General features: G+C 48.7%; 1 protein-coding gene across 8 annotated transcripts in view; it reads right to left on the bottom strand.

Moving 5' to 3' along the window:
• DAPK2 (death associated protein kinase 2) overlaps positions 1-19,367 on the bottom strand; it is a 129,057-nt gene that overhangs the window by 28,652 nt on the left and 81,038 nt on the right. For all 8 annotated transcript variants that reach the window (XM_060174328.1, XM_060174327.1, XM_060174324.1 and 5 more), the window contains 2 exons: positions 18,836-18,974; positions 3,567-3,696 (listed from right to left, as the gene is read on the bottom strand). In XM_060174328.1, coding sequence (XP_060030311.1) covers positions 3,567-3,696; positions 18,836-18,974 — 269 coding nt within the window. The remainder of the gene's footprint in view (positions 1-3,566; positions 3,697-18,835; positions 18,975-19,367) is intronic.

The following is a 19,367-nucleotide window of genomic DNA, read 5'->3' as shown; positions in this document are numbered from 1 at the left end:
CAGTCTAAGAAAGAGCTGGGCCCCAGTGGCCAGCAAAAACCATCCATCCACCTGCTTCCCTTCTGAACTCAGAACTTGATAAGACTGAGAGCAGCAAATGCTGTAAATCAGGGTTGAGAGCTGAGACCTAGTAGCTAGACATTTGTCAACAGAGTGCTAGGCAAATCCCAGTCTGCCCCTGCCCATCAATATCTGCTCACAGCATTGGTGTGTGAACTTTGCTCTGGCCAAATGGCTCAAAGGTGCCCTCCTCCTCCTCCTCCTCTATCCAGATACCACTGGGGTAAGTTCCTCATCTACCCTGCTTCCTACCCAGCTGCTTCACACACCTTTCTCATCTGAAACAAAAAAGAGCAGGGTTGTGGAATTTTCGTCATTGGGAACCTTTGTTTTTGCCCCATCACTGAAAGAGGAAGAGAATCTGGAGAACACTTGAGAAAATCAGGTACTGTTTCCCCCATCTGAAAGGAAAGAAGGAAATAGAAGGCTACCCGGAAGTTGTAACAGGTATGGGTGTAGCTTAGAAAGGAAGTGAAGGTGGAGCCTTAGAAATAAACAAAAATGGCCATTAGTTTCCACGTGGGGTCAGCCATCTTTGCCCAAATGGTCTGTGTGCTTCCTGGCGCTTCCCTTTTCATTTTCCTGATTAAAAGTTTAAAAAATATCAGAAAGAAACCCCTATGAGGAATATTTAAACAGAGTTGGGGAGGGAAGCTTTTAGCAATGGAATAATAATCGCAAATGTGAGCCTTTTACAAATACAAAGAGAGAGAGAAGTCATGAGACATATACCCAGTGGAGTACAACTCAGCAGTTGAAAAAGACTATAATGTGTCCTTTGAGACTAAACGGATGGGACTGGTAGTGATTGCACTTAGTGAAGTAAGTGAGGAAGAGAAGACAACTATGGGGTGATTTCACTCATGTGGAATATAGAAAACTGAAACAGTGGGAGTAGACAGCATAATGGTTATGCAAATAGACTCTCATGCCTGAGGTTCTGAAGTCACAGGTTCAGTCCTCTGCACCGCTGTAAGCCAGAGCTGATCAATGCTCTGGTTAAAGAAAAAATTAAAGAGGGAGTCAGGTGGTAGCACAGCGGGTTAAGTGCTCTGGCACAAAGCACAAGGACGGGTGTAAAGATCCCGGTTCCAGCCTGGCTCCCCACCTGCAGGGGAGTCTGACGCAGGTCTACAGGTGTCTGTCTTTCTCTCTCCCTCTCTGTCTTCCCCTCCTCTCTCCATTTCTCTCTGTCCTATCCAACAATGATGACATCAATAACAACAACAATAAAAAAAAAAAGGGCAACAAAAGGAAAAATAAATAAATATTTTTTAAAAAAGAAAAAATGAAAGAAAGAAAGGAAATTGAAACACATAAACCTGAAAAGAAGAAAACATATGTATGTGTAGACAGAGACAGAGGTATAGGTTAACCCACATCTATGGCCTTAAGAGAACTTGCACAGTTACCACTGGAGGGCCAAGGGTAGGGGCAAAGAACTTCAGTGGTGAATTATACTATTATCTTATAATTTTTCATATCACTATTAGTCACTAATTATATATATACATGGAGAGGAAGGTTGGCCTAGGGTTCAGAGAAAACACTGCTGACCACTATAATGCCCCTTGGGGTAGTGTCTATTGTTAATTCCCATTGTATGAGCACCTCAGGACCAGACACTACAAACATCATCTACAACACCTGGGCCCCCACGGACCCAAGGCCTTGACTGACCCCACGGCCTCTGCCAGAGCAGACATCTTATCTGGACAGCCCTTTGCACTGTCCGCATCACTCACTGTCTGTACAGTTAATCATGGCCTGTCCTGTGGCGCCTCTTCCATAGCTTTCCCGACTCTCTAGAGAAACCATTCATTGCTATTCAACACTGAACAGGAACAGACATGCGCACTGCTGTTACAGCTGCAAACGTGGGCAGTGTCTTGGACAAAGTTTAAGACCAGATGTTCTATGTCCCAGGTCAAGTTGGTTTGGTGGCCAACTCATGGCATGACTTTGAATGTGTCCTTCTGGCTGTGGACACATTGGGGACTGTGTCCCCAATACCTAAATGTCTGTCCTATATTACGTGACAACCACTTGTTTGATGGTAAGGTCTCTAATAATCTTAACTAATTAAAAGTAAAATAAAATAAAAAAATAGGGCTGGGGATAGAGCATACTGGTTATGCAAAGAGAATTTCATTCCTAAGGCACCAAAGGTCTCGGTTTTCTTATTATTTTTAATATATTTAGTTATTTATTGGCTAGAGACAGAGAGAAATTGAGAGGGAAGGGAGAGACAGAGACCTCCAACACTGCTTCACAAGCAGGCTGGGAGCTTGAACCCAGGTCCCTGTGTAGCTAACAGAACGTGGGTTTTAATGTGGGATGTTATGTGTCTGAGTCTCAGCTTCACCACAAACTGGCTGTTTTGAATGGGTGCTCCCTAGCAAAAATCACGTCTGCTTCATGAGGCCACTTGTGACTTCACTGAGACCATGCAGGACAGAGGCACAGTGGCTGGCACACGGCAACCCCCTACCTACATACACACTAACCCCAGGGTCAATGAGGCCCCTGTGACGCCATTCCATCATGGCTGCCAGGCTGGGCTGTGTGGCAGGGCAAGTCACTGGGCCAGACAGTCTGGGTCATTCTGCTTCCCTTTTCTTCTTTCTTTCTTTCTTTCTTTCTTTCTTTCTTTCTTTCTTTCTTTCTTTCTCTCTTTCTCTCTTTCTTTCTTTCAATATTTATTTATTTTTCCTTTTTGTTGCCCTTGTTTTTCATTGTTGTAGTTATTATTGTTTTGTTATTGATGTCATCGTTGTTCAGTAGGACAGAGAGAAATGGAGAGAAGAGGGGAAGACAGAGAGGGGGAGAGAAAGACAGACACCTGCAGACCTGCTTCACCGCCTGTGAAACGACTCCCCTGCAGGTGGGGAGCCAGGGGCTTGAACCGGGATCCTTCCAACCAGTCCTTACGCTTTGTGCCACGTGTGTTTAACCCGCTGTGCTACTGCCCGACTCCCTCTGCTTCCCTTTTCCTCTAGCCCAGAGTCAGGGGGTTCAGCCACCCAGGTTTTGAGGAGGCCACACTCCCCCTCCATCTCTAAATCAGCGCTAACTCCCAGGAGAGCAATGGTGGTTCTCAGTTTTCACTCTTTCTCACCGGCTAGACTGCTTCTCTCTGAAACCCAGACTGCAGCCCAAGCCTAGGAGGGGCTTCCTGGGGCCTGGACCAAGGGGGCAGGCAGCAGAGAGAGGAGAGTAGCCCCAGCTCCCAGCTCCCAGCTCCCAGCTCCCAGCTCCCAGCTCCCAGCTCCCAGCTCCCAGCTCGCGGGGGTTTGTTTAAATCTGGTAAAGGGTTTCCCTCCTCCCTCCCTTCCCTTCTCCATCTGAATGTTCAAAGTCAGCAGCTGCACCTCCATACCCACTAGGACTCCAGGGGAGTGTCTGAGGTCAGAGGTCAAGACTCAGGACTCAGTTCCTAGGACTGCTCTGCTTCCTTCCCTGCCCACCCCCCACTCCCCTACACAGAAAGAGGACTCAACACTCACCGACAAATTCCGGCGTCCCAAAAATATTCTTAAATTCAACCCCATCTTCTATTTCGTGGGCCAGGCCAAAGTCAATCAGCTTGATGTGTGGAATGGGAATATTCTTGTCTAACAGCATAATGTTTTCTGGCTGGAAGAAGAAAATAAAAGGGATGGGAAGAACAGGAAAGCTGGTGATTAGAGGCCTGTCTGTGTGTTTGTTTGGGGGTTGGGGTGGGGCTTGGCATTCTTTTTTGGGGAGATGAAAAACAGCGTGAACCCTTGTTTTTTTGAGTCCTTGGTCTCCTGTGGACTCAGAGGTGGGCAGAGAGCCAAGGGCGAGGCCCAGGGTGAGGCCAGAGCCGTGCTGAGTGCACAGTGGGGGCTCTGAACCCCTCCCAGTAGCTGAAGGCAGAGTCCTTCAAGGTGTCTGTGACCCCATCTGTCAGATGGGTCTGGTGAGATCTTGGTAGCATTTCTGTTAAGTCAGAGGCTGCCTCTGTGAGTGTGACAGGGGTGGGGTGTCACATTCCAGTTTGGGTCACACTTGCTGACCTTCTTCCTGACCTCCTCTCTCCCCTGGCCAGCCAGCTTCCTGCTGACAAAGGGTCCCCCTCTTTGAGACAAACCACAGGGCTCCCATGTCCCCTCCCATCCCCACCAGGATTATTCTAGATTTCATTCACAGCACACTGTCCTGAAAACATTACACACACACACACACACACACACACACACACACACACACACACAAAAGGCACAGCCACCTGTGTCTACAGCAACACATTCATAAGCATCCCAAAGTGAACTAATGTCCCCCAGCTGATGAACAGATAATCAAAGGTGGCATAGCCATTTGGTGGAATATTATTCAGCCCTGAAAAGGGATGAAGTGAAGAAAAATGAAATTACAGAAGACCTAGAGCTTAAATAGACCTCGGAGACATGCTAAGGGGAAAGTACTGGGGAAAGACGGTACTATGTGACACCATTTAAATGCCCAGGGTAGTGAAATGCATTGAAACAGAAAGGTGATTACTAGCTGCCTTGGACTAGAAGTGGGAAGAGACTACTAAGGGGTGCAGGGTTTCTCTTCTGGGGATGGCAAAATCTCCCCTAAAGTCAACCGTGGTGTTAGATGACAGCTGTGTGAATCGCACATTTCAAGAGGGTGAATTGAATGGCATGTGACTTAGCTCCATAAAGTGGCATTAGCTAGACAGCTGGGTGGATGGGTGAACAGACAAGTAGATAAGCAGATGAGCGGAGGCACAGACAGACACACAGACACACAGACAGGCGATGGAAGCATGTACTGCCAAACAGCTGGGGGGACGACAGACAGATGGACAGGCAGATATGTGTTTAAGAAAACTGAATCTAGTAAAGAAGTGTGCAGTTGTAACCCCCATCCTATGATTTTGTTAATGTCTCCTTTCCTAAATATATATATATATGAAAAGAAAACTGAATCACCCTGTTGCTCAGAGGACTGAAGGATCTCACATCTGCCTGGTATTTCTTTGCAAAGATTTACTTATTTTATGAATGAGAGAGAACCAGAGCAGCACTCTGGCACATGCAATGCTGGGGATCAAACTCAGAACCCCATGCCTGAGAGTCCAACCCTTTCTCCACTGCGCCACCTCTAGGGCTGCCTGGCATACTGACACTCTCAGTCTCCGCCCACAGGAACTCTGTCCCTGGTGATGACTTGAATCTTCTCGCTGTGGCATCTGCTATGCTCTCCCTGGTCCAGTGGAGCCTGCGATCCCTGCTCCTCACCACCCTCATGAGAAGGGAGGACTCAGTTCTTTGCATGCAGGCTGAGTGCAGGGGCCAGCGCGTGGCAGGGGTCTGACTGTCAGTGAAACCTGGATCAAAATCTAGAATGTGACACCCAGGGCCCGCTGAGGCCAGCCTGCCCCGGCCCCGTCTCTGCGGCCTCACGTCATGTGGAAACTTTCACTCACATGATCTGGTTGAGTCTCTCCCCGCCCCCCCGCCCCCAAATTATTTTCCTTTAAAAACAATAACCGCACACTCGTGAGCTTGTTTATTCTATCTCTCCCTCTGGAGAGTTCTCTCCACTTTATTTTGAAAATGTGTCAAAGTCAAAAGTCTATTCCTGGATGCTTTGGAGAGGACAGTGAGAACAGGAGTTAGGACAGGGGACCAAGGAGTCTCGGAGTGGAGGAGCACAGCCCCAACTTAGCCCTCCGAGGCTGCCCACTACACCCCAAACACCCTCCCCCAGAACCACATGACATGCTACTGAGGGTGGGGGCACCGCAGACACAGACACAGGGCGCTGGTGACCTCGGGACTATGTTGCAACAAGGAGAGGACAGGGAGCTAGGGTGAGGACAGAAGAGACATGAGGGACTTCTCCCTGAGAGGTGAGAGGGGTCACTGTCTCCTCTCTCGTCACCCCAAAAAAGCTTCAGGGCAGTGCAGCCCCTGTGCCCTCCAGCATCACCCCGTTTGATTTAACAATTTCAGGGGTGACAGAGCCCAAATGCCCTGCCTGAGGGTTGAAGTACTGACCCTTGACACCAGCTGTCCCAGGCTCGCCCTCTAGTCTCACTGCCTGTCTCTTCTCCTGGCCCAGAATACCTTTCCCACTCTTGCTCACACCTCCCCATCTCTACTTCTGCTCCACCGTTCATGAAGCTCCCCACCCCGGGGCATGGAGCTTCCTTGAGGTCCCAGGGGCTTAGACCTCACTCATGGCGAAATGGGCACTCTACTGGATCCCTGCCTGAAGTAAGGAGCAACAGCAGAGCCTATGGCAGGGCTTAGACCTCACTCATGCAAAATGGGCACTCTACTGGATCCTTGCCTGAAGTAAGGAGCAATAGCAGAGCCTACGGCGGGGTTTGGGAGACAATGCACCCAGTAGAGTGCATGTTGTGTAGCTGTGTGAGGACCCAGGTTCGAGGCCACAGTTACCACATGGGAGAGCCATGCAGAGGGGAAGCTTGGTGGAGTGGCGCAGTTTTATCTCTCTTCTCTGTTACTCTGTCTCTATCTAGAAGAAAATATTTATGTCTGCCAGAAATAGTGGAAATATGCAGAACCAAAGTCCCAAAGGAACCCTGGTATCAAACAAAAAAAATTGTTTTAAATTAAATTAAAATCTACCTCAAGACGGCTACTAAGAGGAGTGGAGGGAACACGACATCCTCTCTGGTCACTGCCTGGCTCATGTCTCCCTAGCCCTCCTCTCTCTCTTTCACTATTTTAAAATTATCTTTAATAGATAGAGACAGATAGAAATCAAGAGGGGAGGGGGAGACAGAGAGACACCTGCAGCCCTGCTTCACCACTCGCAAAGCTCTCCCCCTGCAGGTGGGGACCGGGGGCTCAAACTCAGGTTCTTGCGCACTGTAACATGTGCGCCCAACCAGGTGCGCCACCGCCCAGTCTCGGTCTCTCTTTCACAGTCTCTTGGTGTCTCTCTCTCTGTGTGTGTCTCTCTCCTCTCACTTCCATTTATCATCTGCTATTGATCTCCTGGGCAAGGCATATATTCAGACATTCGGACACAGTCCCAAGCCGGCCTCCCCCAGGAAGCACCATCTGAGCCTGCAGACCTCCACCCTCCTGGACCCACTCACACAGTAAGCTCTGCCTACAGCACCGGCCGCTGCTAGAACCTTGGAGGACAGGCAGGCTCACTCTGCCCACAGCTCTTCCCACATTCCTCAAAGCACCCAGCTTCCGTATGCAAACCCCTGAGCACTTAGCACCTTACAAAGCACTTATGCTCTCAAAGATAGTGCCAGGACCCCATCTCAGAGGTAGAAGCAGCCACACAAGGCTGCCGTCCTGCCCCCCAGTGTCTCAGCGAGCGAGGAGTGGGGCAGAGACCCCAGCTCAGGCTGGCTCCACGTCGGGGTGTGTGCTCCTCTCCCGCAAGCCTCACCCGCTTCCTCTCTGGCTGATGCAAGCGTTCCTGCTAGGATTGGCCCTGCCAACTAGCACTGGGCAACCCTCCTCAGCTCTGGCGCCTCTGTGGCCTGCTACCCACAGCTGTGGGTCAGGAAGGGGCCCAGACTTGGCCTCACTGAGATTTATTATTTCATTAAACCACAGGCTCTGGCTGCTCAGTCAAGGCCTCCTCCTGGGGGAGTAGGGGGCTGACAGACGGCTCTAACCACCACCCCCCACCCTGCCCAGCAAAGCAGATGGAAATCCACCACCTACTCTATCTCTGTGCTCTTAAGACAGGGAGAGAAATGAAGAACCACTTTCATGGGGCTGGGAGATAGTTCATCCAGTAGAGTGCACACCTTCCTGTGTGAGAGGTCCTGGGTTCGAGCCTTAACATCCCATGGGAGCACCATGGACAGCACTGAGGGACTTCCAAGGATGGTGGAGCAGTGCTGTGGTGTCCCTCCTATAGCTCCCAACTCTTGTCTCTTTCTCTCTGTCCTAATTAAAAAACAAATACACACACACACATAAAAATATATATATGGCCAAAAAAAGTTAGGCCTGGAGCTATGCATAAACACAGGAGGATCTGAGTTCACTCCCCAGTGTCACATTTTTAAAAAGACAAAAAAACCAAAAAACTGTTGAGAAAGAACATAGTGATTCTGCAAAAAGACTTTCCTGCCTGAGGCTCCAAGGCCCCAGGTTCAATGGCACCATAATAAGCCCCAGCTAAGAGGCCCTAGTCAGGGAGTCCTGAGATTCCCAAACAGACATGATGGGCCTAGACCTTGGATAACTCTCTCTCTCTCTCCATTGTTACTGGTCATCTATATCAGGAACAACAAAACAGAACCCTTTGTGGACCCCCATAGGTCCATGCCCTCAACTTGGATCAACAACAGTAGAGAATGTTCCATCCTTTGAAGGGAGGCCGGACAACACACTCTATGCTACACCTAAGGAAGATGGGCCCTGATATTGGGGCAGCTTGGAACGTTCCTACTCATGACCACAGAATGTGAGCTCAGATCTACAGGGATGCAGAGGTCACATAGGCTCCTAAGCTGAATATGGGCCCCAGATCACATCAAATTGATGGGGTTTACAGTCAACAATATTTATACACCTTTCCCATATTTGGGAGCTACTCTCTTCCCTGATTCAGCTTTCTAGTCCTTTTTCAGCCATGATATCATCTCCCCAGACAATAACTAGGATCCACCTGCATATCAGATTTCAGGCTCAGGGATAAAAAGTAAAAAAAAAAAAAAAAAAAAAAAAACTAGTATAGCCACAGACCCTTTAGAATATGCTTACTAGCTATCTATAGAATAGAGACCCCCCCCCCAACTCTTTATCTGCACTATGCCAGCCTTTAGGTTCATGATTAGTCAACAACTTGTTTGACTTTATATGTTAACTCTCTTTTCAGCCACCAGGTTCCAGATGCTACATGATGCCAACCAGACTTCCCTGGATAGACAACCTCACCAATGTCCTGGAGCTCTGCTTCCCCAGAGCCCTTCACCACTAGGGAAAGAGAGAGACAGGCTGGGAGTATGGATCCACCTGCCAATGCCCATGTTCAGCAGGGAAGCAATTACAGAAGCCAGACCTGCCACCTTCTGCATCCCACAATGACCTTGGGTCCATACTCCTAGAGAGATAAAGAATAGGAAAGCTATCAAGTGAGGGGATGGGATATGGAGTTCTGGTGGTGGGAATTGTGTGGAGTTGTACCCCTCTTATCCTATGGTTTTGTCAGTGTTTCCTTTTTATAAATAAATAAATAAATAAATAAATAAATAAAATAATAATAATAATAAATAAGCCCCAGCTAAGCAGTCCTCTGGTTAAAATAAATAATAAGTAAGAACAAATGTTGAGGGAGAAAGCCCTTTATGGCTGTGAATGCCTTGGTAACTGCTCGGACTTCCCTACACTGATCTAATTCCATCCACCCATCCTGACATTTCGATCTCTGCTGACCTCACCTGCCTCTCATAATCCCGGGTTTAATGGGGAAACAGTCTCATTCTTGTCAGGTCTATTTTCAGACACATGCACACACCTTCTGTAGCCATTACCATACATTGGTTTTTCAGCATTGAGGAATCACTGTAGAAAAACAATGTAGCCAGATGAAATTTAACTGTGCAAAGAGTAAGCTAATGGCACAATGGATGAACTACGTGTAAAAGGTCTGGCGCAAGGAAGGAAGAAATCTATTCGGTTCAAACCTAGTGAAATAAAATCTGGTGACACCAGCTTTGCTTCGTGTTTCCTCACTGACTCAGCTCAGATGCCAGCCCTGTCACTGAATACCTGCCTGATTTTGAGCACATCCCCTAACCTCTCAGTTGCCTGTGTTTAAGAGTGACAATACCTTGTACCTTACTGGGTGGCCATGAGGATCAAACAAGAGAGCAGATGGATAAACCCACTGGAGTCTAGAAAGCAAAAGCATTATCAACAGTCTTATAAAAACCTGAAATCAAGTGCCTTCACATCAGGAGTATAAAAAATGTTCAGAGGCATACTGGGAGGTGGCACAGTGGATAAAGCACTGTATTCTCAGACATGAGGTCTCGAGTTTAAGCCCTGGCACAGCATGTGTCAGAATGATGCTCTAGTGTGTCCTCTCTCTCTCTCTCTCATAAACAAACAAATTAAGATTCATTCTTTTTTATTTAATTTTTTTTCTTACTTATTTATTTATTCCCTTTTGTTGCCCTTGTTTTATTGTTTTAGTTATTGATGTCATCCTTGTTGAATAGGACAGAGAAATGGAGAGAGGAGGGGAAGACAGAAAGGGGGAGAGAAAGACAGACACCTGCAGACCTGCTTCACTGCCTGTGAAGCGACTCCCCTGTAGGTGGGGAGCCGGGGGCTCGAACCAGGATCCTTCTGCCAAGCCTCGCGCTTTGCGCCACATGCGCTTAACCCGCTGTGCTACCGCCCGACTCCCCAAAAGTCATCATTAAAAGTATCACAGGAGAGAAATATGCCCCAAGGGGTATGGGTTGAAAAGGCAGAAGGGTCCAGTGAACTCTGGTGGAGAGATGCTGGCACTTTGATAGCGAGTGTGGTGGCATACGGGGTGAGATTATATCTCTAAAATATACACAATCCCGGAGGCCGACGGCAGCACAGCAGGCTCAGCACACATGGCATGAAGTGCAAGGACCATGTAAAGACCCCGGTTCGAGCCCCCAGCTCCCCACCTGCAAGGGGGGTTGCTTTACAAACGGTGAAGCAGGTCTGTAGGTGTCTATCTTTCTCTCCCTCTCTCTGTCTTCCCCTCCTCTCTTGATTTCTCTCTGTCCTATCCAACAACAAAGACAGCAATAACAACAACAAGAACAAGAGCAACAAAATGGAAAAAATAGTCTCCAGGGGCAGGCACTGAGCCCCAGCAATAGCCCTGGAGGAAAAAAAATACACACACACACACACACACACACACACACACACACACACACACACGGTCTCATAAACCAACATTCTCTCCCACTGAAGAAAGGAGGAGTAACGTAGAACTCAATGCATGAGGGAATGTTTGCTGAACTTACTGTTGTGGACATTTCACAGGAAACACACATATTGAATCATATGTCAGTCCTCCTGAGCCCAACATAACATTGTGTATATCAATTACATTTTTAAAATAACATTTAAAAAGAAAGAAAGAAAGAGCATCTCAGGGGATGGTGAGGCATAGATGCGTTTGGATGTGGGGAGTATCTTGCTTTTAATTCTGTTTTGAGGTTCTGGGAATCGAGCTTGCAAGCCCTTTAATTCAATCCTCCTGTCCTGTCATTTTTGCCTAAAATACCGGCCAGGCCAGAAGACAACCCTTCCATTTTTGAACTGTCAAGGTCAACAGGGCTAGTGGTAAGGCTGGGGGTCATGGGTGGGACATAGCCATACATGAAGGGGAAAACTCCCAAAACCAGAATAAACACCCAGCTCCATGAACCCATGAAAATCCTGTGCATGGCCTTTGTGTTGGGATCATGTCCTAGGGTGAGGCCCTGGGTGGCACTGAGCCCACTTCCTGTAAACCCATCTGCAAAAGTCATGTTGGGAAGCACATGTGATGTGATCTGGAGTCTAGGGGCACCCAGCCTCAGTGTCCCTGCATCTGTGGACACATGGTCACACCACTTATCCACTCACCCTCCCAGCAGGCCTTACTGTGCTGAGTGTGTGTGTGTGTGTGTGTGTGTGTGTGTGTCCCCTACTATGCTTCCACTTTATTTTTTCATTTGCCAGAGCAACCAAGTTAAGCACTGTTCCTCCCTCCACAGAATTCTACTCCCTTTGGTGCCAAGCAGTGGCACACCTGGTTAAGCACTCACATTACAGTGTGTGAGGACTCAGGTTCAAGCCCATGGTCCCCAGGTGCAGGGGGGAAAGCTTCATGAGTAGTGAAGCAGGGCTGTAGGTGTCTCACTGTCTCTCCCTCCCCTTTCAATTTCTCTCTGTCTCTATCCAATAATAAGTAAAATTAAAACATTTTTTTAAAAAAAACCAGAATTATATTCCCTTTGTCTCTGTTCTCATGCCGTGCTGGGATCGGGGTTTGAACCCAAGACCTCAAGTACGCGAGGCAGGAGTCCTACCACAGCAACACCTACCTAGTGCTTTCCTGAGCTAAGTTCCCAGAACATGCCGGACTGGCATTCACTCTGCAGAGGTACACAGCTTGCCCCCTGCAGCTGAGAGTCTGATGGTAAGTCACAAACTCAGAAGGTCCTCCATCTAGTCTCACAGTGGCCCTCCCCACTGGGAGCACACCGGACAGCACTGGGGGAGCTCAGAAATGGTGAGGAGGGCTGGGGGGCGTCAGCAGCCAAGCACCATATCACACTGACGTCACCCTGGCCTCCCATAGTCACGGCATGTGACAGAAAGCTGTCTGCAGCCTCTCTCCAGTTTCTAGGAGATGTGAAGGGGCCCATGCTGTTCCTGTGTCAGCTGACGAGGGCGTTCACTCACTCACTCACTCCCTCGACGCTCAGCAACTCACTGTGCTTGGGGCAAGAGGCAGAAAGTGACTTATGGTGATTAAACACACTCAGCAGAAGCCTGGGCAAAGGGCAACAGAAGCAGAGAAGCAAGCTAGCTGTGGCGCTCTGGGGAGGAGAGAAGGAGAGGAGAAAGGTGGGAGGGCTTCCCAAAGGAAGCAGTATTTCCCTGGGCCTGGAAGGATGAGCAGAGAGTCCACAAGCAGAAGAAAGGCAGTGAGGGGGAGGGGGGCAAGGGGCAGCACCACCAGAGAGAGCCAGCCCCACCTCCATCTGCTGCTCCTTCAGGCTGGAAGGTGAGGCCACAGGGAGGCCCAGGGCCAACACAGTGATTGAGTTCAGTAGGCAGAAGGTCACCTGACTCACCTGCTGAGAAGACAGGGAACACGAGAGGAAAGAAAAGCAGAGAGCCTAGCAGAGACTGCAACTCAGAAAGGAAAGACATACTCAGATAAACTCAGATAGAAGGAATTCTATGGGCTGGAGACAGTTTGTTTGGTAGAGCACATGCCTTACTAGGTGCATGGCCCTGGGTTCAAGCTCCACTACCACATGAAAACATTATGGGGAGGCCCCACAGATAGTGATACTGTGTGTTCTCTCTCTCTCTCTCTCTCTCTCTCTCTCTCTCTCTCTCCACTACTCATCCTGGCTTATGATGGTACAGGGAATTGAACCTGGAACTTTGGAGCCTCAGACATGAGTCTCTTAGCATAACCATTATGGTATCTACCCCCACCCTCTGCCTCATTCTCTCCCCCTCAGAGAAATATAGAATAATGGGACCAGGAGCTGGTGCGATGAACAAAGCACTGGACTCTTCACGCATAAAGTCTTGAGTTCAATCACCAGCATCACATGTATTACAGTGATGTTCTGGTTCTATCACAAACAAACAAATCAGTCTTTAAAACAAACACAACAAAAAAAAGTACTGAGCACTGAAGCAGACAAGAGGACAATAACCAGAATATATAAAGAACTTGCAAATCTCAACAAGACAACAAATTACCCCATCCAAAAATGGGGGAGGACATGGACAGAATATTCACCACAGAAGAGATCCAAAAGGCCGAGAAACACATGAAAAGATGCTCCAAGTCCATGACTGTCAGAGAAATGCAAATAAAGACAACAATGAAATACCACTTCACTCCTGTGAGAATGTCATACATCAGAAAAGGTAACAGCAGCAAATGCTGGAGAGGTTGTGGGGTCAAAGGAACCCTCCTAACACTGCTGGTGGGAATGTTAATTGGTCTAGCCTCTGTGGAGAACAGTCTGGAGAACTCTCAGAAGGCTAGAAATGGACCTACCCTATGATCCTGCAATTCCTCTCCTGGGGATAGATCCTAAGGAACCCAACACACCCATCCAAAAAGATCTGTGTACACATATGTTCTTGGCAGCACAATTTGTAATAGCCAAAACCTGGAAGCAACCCAGGTGTCCAACAACAGATGAGTGGCTGAGCAAGTTGTGGTCTATATATACAATGGAATACTACTCAGCTATAAAAAATGGTGACTTCACCGTTTTCAGCTGATCATCTGGGTGACAAGTCTAGCAGATGGAGACTTGTCTCAAGTGGCCTCCCCCAGGGCTCTGTTCTGGCTCCTACACTATTTAATATTTACATCAACGACCTCCCAGAAACTTCTTCAAGGAAGTTCATCTACGCCGATGACATCTGCTGTGCAACTCAGGCATACAAGTTCGACATCCTCGAGGAAACACTCATGAAAGACATGTCTCTGATATCTGATTACTGTAAAAAATGGCGACTAATCCCTAGCACTGCAAAAACGGTATCATCTGTTTTCCATCTACACCATGCCTCGGCCTCGCGTGAGCTTAATGTGCAGCTTGACGATACAAGAACCCGGCATGAAGCCCAGCCAGTCTATCTTGGCGTTACTCTCGATCGCACCCTGTCATTTCACGAACAGCTCATAAAAACTGCAGCAAAGGTGGGCGCGAGGAATCACATCATTGCAAGACTGGCCAGCTCCTCATGGGGCGTGAGCGCTTCCATACTACGATCATCCTCTCTGGCATTATGCTATTCCACTGCAGAATACTGTGCCCCAGGATGGTTCCGTAGCCCCCATGTCCACTTGGTCGATTCCAAATTATATTCCTCCATGAGGATAATTTCTGGAACCATCCGTTCCACCCCGGTTCCATGGCTGCCAGTTCTTAGCAACATCGCCCTGCCAGATATTCGTCGGGATGCGGCATCATCTAAGTTCATTTCCCACGTCTACGCTCGACCGGACCTGCCAATATATGTGGATATCTTCGCCCACCCTGTCCAACGCTTGACGTCTCATCACCCAATCTGGTCCCCTACACCTACACTGAACTTCTCTGTTCCAGACTCTTGGAAACAGAGTTGGCAGTCAGCTGAGGTAAATAATAAACACCTCATCACAGACCCCTGCAAGCGTCAACCCGGCTTTGACCTAGCACGTTATGATTGGGCCCTCCTCAATCGCTATCGAACACGCCATGGCCGGTGCGCCGCTATGTTCCATCGCTGGGGAGCCAGAGACGACCCGAACTGCCCCTGCAGCTCCAGACAGACTATGACCCACATAGTCAATGACTGCCACCTCTCCAGATTCAAAGGAGGTCTCGAAACTTTACATCAGGCTCAACCTGACACTGTTGACTGGCTACGGAAGAAGGGCAAACGCTAGAAGAAGAAGAAGCCGATCTTGGATGGACCTTGAAAAATTCATGTTAAGTGAAATAAGTCAGAAACAGAAGGATGAGTATGGGATGATCTCACTCTCAGTCAGAAATTGAAAAACAAGATCAGAAAAGAAAACGCAAGTAGAACCTGAACTGGAATTGGTGTATTGCACCAAATTAGAAGACTCTGGGGTGGGTGTGTGGGGGGGAGAATACAGGTCCAAGAAGGATGACAGAGGACCTAGTGGGGGTTGTATTGTTATATGGAAAACTGGGAAATGTTATGCATGTACAGACTATTGTATTTACTGTTGAATGCAAAACATTAATTCCCCAATAAATAAATTAAATAAATAAACAAACAAATAAAAAAGAAGAAGGATCTGGGTGGTGATGCATCTGGCTGAGTGCACATGCTACAATGTGCAAGGACCCAGGTTTGAGCCCCCAGTTCCTAACTGCAAGGGGAAAACTTTCTGAGTGGTGAAGCAGTGTTGCAGGTGTCTCTCTCCCTCTTTATGACCCCCCCTCCCCTCTCGATTTCTGGCTGTTTCTATCCAGTAAGTAAATAAAAGAAATAAAATAAAAATTTTAAAAAGAAGAATTAAAATAGAAAATCGAGCTGGGAAGACATGCCCACAGGAGGCACTGGCCTCACCCCAAGGACTGCATAAAAACAGATGTGTGATAAACATGAATTCCACACAGTGGGAAAGATTTGGAGCCGAGAGCCCCCACCAGTTACCAGTTAGCCTCTGCGTGATTCTCCGCAGCTGGCAGAAAGTTCCAGCCAGGACACACACCCACGTTTTGGTTCCTGGAGCATCTGCCCAACCACAAGCTGACCCCGCTGAGCCCAGCTCCTCCTCATTCCTCAGAGTGGTCCCCAGCTGGGACAGGGGCCTACAGGGTGATGAGAGAGTTATGAGCCCATACAGTCCTCAGGAGCCAAAGCCAAGGTGGAGGTGAGCAGCTCTGACACACTACTTTTGTCCAGGGAATGCAGACTGCCCCACCCCCCAGAAGATCTGGCAGTCATGGCTGCAGTAGTAGCCACCCCTGGAATCCAATCGCAGTTGTCTGCCAGGTAGAACTGCCCCAGGAGGGCTGTTTCTCTAGTCCATCAGAGGTTTCCAAACAGTTAAGAGTTGGGTTTCCCAGCAGCCAAAAGATGAAATCAACCTACATGCCATCAACACACGACTGGATAACAGGGTGGGGGGTGTATGCCCAGTGGAACATTAACCTGTCTTCTGAAAAGATGGCGTTGTGTTGTTCAGGACAAAGTGGGTGGAACTGGAGGTGAAGGCGAACTAAATAGAGAGATGAAAGACAATGACTGGATGGTCACACCCACCTGTGGAATATAGATAACTAGCATAAAATAAACAAGCTTGCAATAATAATAGTAACAACCAGACAGACTGCCTAGATCCTGTGAAAATTATGGTGGCTCTCAGAGCTCACCGGGCTGGGGGGAGACAGGAGGGAGAAGGGGTTGAGGGGTGTCTCTGGAGTGAGTGATGACACTACAACTATGGTGGTCGATGCAGTGAGTTTGATACACACAGATATACATAAGTTACTCCCAAATCTTGTGATGCCATAAGCCAGTGACAAATCAGTTATGATATAGTAAGATTTAAAATAATAATCATGGGGGCTGGGTGGTGGAGCACCTGGTTGAGTGTACATGTTATGATGCACAAGGACCCAGGTCCAAGCCCTCAGCCCCCACTGGCAGGGGGAAAGCTTTGCAAGTGGTGAAGCAGTGCTGCAGGTGTCTCCCTGTCTCTCTCCCTCTCTATCTCCCCCTTCCCTCTCAATTTCTGACTGTCTCTAGCCAATAAATAAATAAAGATAATACCAGTTTAAATAATAATAATAATAATAGTAATATAAAAAGGAGCTGTGTTTTCCTTCTGTTGCTCTGGGAAGAGGAGAGCCATGTCTCATTGAGCGTCTACTGGTATCTAACACGTCCCATGGCTTCTCCCGAGCCCTCCAATAGCCCTGTCAGCCAGGTGTTTAATGGACATCAAGAAATTGAGGTTCATGGGGCCAGTGGAGGCACACCTGGTTGAGCATCATGTTACAGTGCACAAGGACCCAAGTTCAAGCCCCCGATTCCCACCTGCAGGGGGAAATTTTCACAAGTGGTGAAACAGGGCTGCAAGTGTCTGTCTCTCTCCCTCTCTATCTCCCCCTTCCCTCTCAATTTTTGGCTATCTCTATCTAATAATTAAATAAAGATAATAATAAAAAAATTTAAAAAAAGAAACTGAGGAGGCAGCCAAACCATAGAGTGAAGTTCAAACCCTGACCCGGCTGAGACCAGGTCAGCTTCAAAACTCAACTCAAGTGGCCATGAAGGCAGTTCAATAGAGAAAATGCTTTGTGAGCCTGATGCCCTGGGTTTGATTCCCAGAACAGGATATGACCAAGTAGAGGTCTGGTTTCATTCTCCTCTTATCACAAAATAAATAAATCTTTAAAAGCTCCAGAGATGACAGAATGCTGCTGTGGTATCTCTCCTCTCTCTCTCTGTCTCTCTCCAAAAAAAAGCAAGAAAAGAAAAACAAATATATATAGTGAAGAGTGAGAAAAACTGGCCCAGAGAAGACTGCTGGGTGGTGGTATCATGCATGTCTGAGGTACTGGCACTGCACAACAAATAGACAAGTCAAAATGAAACTCAACTCAAACACCACTTCCTTCAGGAAGTATTCTCAGATACCTCAGATACCCCTGCTTTAGGCTCCCCAAGCCACCAGTCCTGCCCTCTCTGCAAGGGCTCTGCGAGCTGCTCCCTTCCCTGTCTCCTGCGCCATGCTCCCTGGAGAAGAAGTGAGCCCAGACAGGGCCTCTGTGGATTCCGCACCTGCAATAGCACCTGGGCACCCAGCACAGGGCTCAAACCAGCAGGAATTCCTTGGTGGGAGGTCGAGTGGGTGTCCTCTCTCACCAACAAGTCCCCGTTCATGACCAGGGTATCTGGAAGGGCTCTGCAGGCTGCTGGGCCGTGTTACCAGGGAACCCGAGCCTTCCCCGGCCGAACTCTGGCTTCATCAAGTTCTGTGCGGTCACAGTGGACTTCCTCAACCCGAGCAGCAGATACCACAAATGACCGGGGGGCGGGGAGGGCAAGAGGACTGCAAGCAGCTTCGTGGCCAGACGATGGGAGGGGGGCAGGGGTGTGGGGGCAGCCAGCAGCCCCCAGGTTCTAAGACTTAAAACCTCTCACACAAGGGGTGCTGGAGGCAGGGCTGGGCTGGGTCAGGAGTCCTTCCCCGGCTGCTTTAGTGCTCCCCATCTCTGACAGACTCATCTTGGGAAATAAACAGGTTTGGTTTCAAGTTTCCTGTCATGCTTAACTTGCTTAAAATGCACACCCCTCCAGCCCCTTGCAAGAGACAACGGGTCCAGCTGTGGACTGATGCTACAATGCCCTGCGCCTCCCCCCGGCCTCCCCCTGGAGGTCAGGAGAAGCTGGCATGTGAGATGCAGTGAGGAGGTGGACTGCTTTCACATTCTTTCTTCCCATGAACTCTTTCTTCCCCAGAAATTTCTTACATGGGTGTGTGCGCACACACACACACACACACACACACACACACTGACCTTGAGATCAAAGTGGGCGATTTGCTTGGCATGCAGGTAGCTCACCCCATCCAGAATCTGCTTGATGAAGCTGGTGGCCTCCTCCTCACTCAGTGACTCCTTCTGGGCCAAGAAGTCAAAGAGCTCACCACCAGACACTCTGCAAAACACATCGAGGGAGAGCGGGGACAAGTCAGGTCAGTGGACCGGGAGGCCGGACAGTTCCTAAAGCCCATCCCGGGCGGCACCCTGGTGGCAGGGCCTCCTTCATCTGTGTCTGGAGTTCAGCACTAGCCTCCCAAGCCTTCCCCGTCACAGACTCCACCTTCGCCATGGGGGTGGTGAGAGAGGAGTGAGAGACAGAGGAGAGACATCACAGCACTGCTCCACTAGGCATAGAACTCCTTTTGTGCTGTCCATGGTGCTCCCATGTGGTGCATGCAAGGCCTGTGCTCTACCACTGAACCACCTCTGTGCCCCCCCCCCTTTTGCCTCCAGGGTTATCACTGGGGCTCGGTGCTAGCACTATGAATCCACTGCTCATGGCAGTCAT

The sequence above is a fragment of the Erinaceus europaeus genome, chromosome 16, assembly GCF_950295315.1.
Source record: "Erinaceus europaeus chromosome 16, mEriEur2.1, whole genome shotgun sequence".
Taxonomy (NCBI): Eukaryota; Metazoa; Chordata; class Mammalia; order Eulipotyphla; family Erinaceidae; genus Erinaceus; species Erinaceus europaeus.
This window is presented reverse-complemented; position numbering and strand designations above follow the sequence as displayed.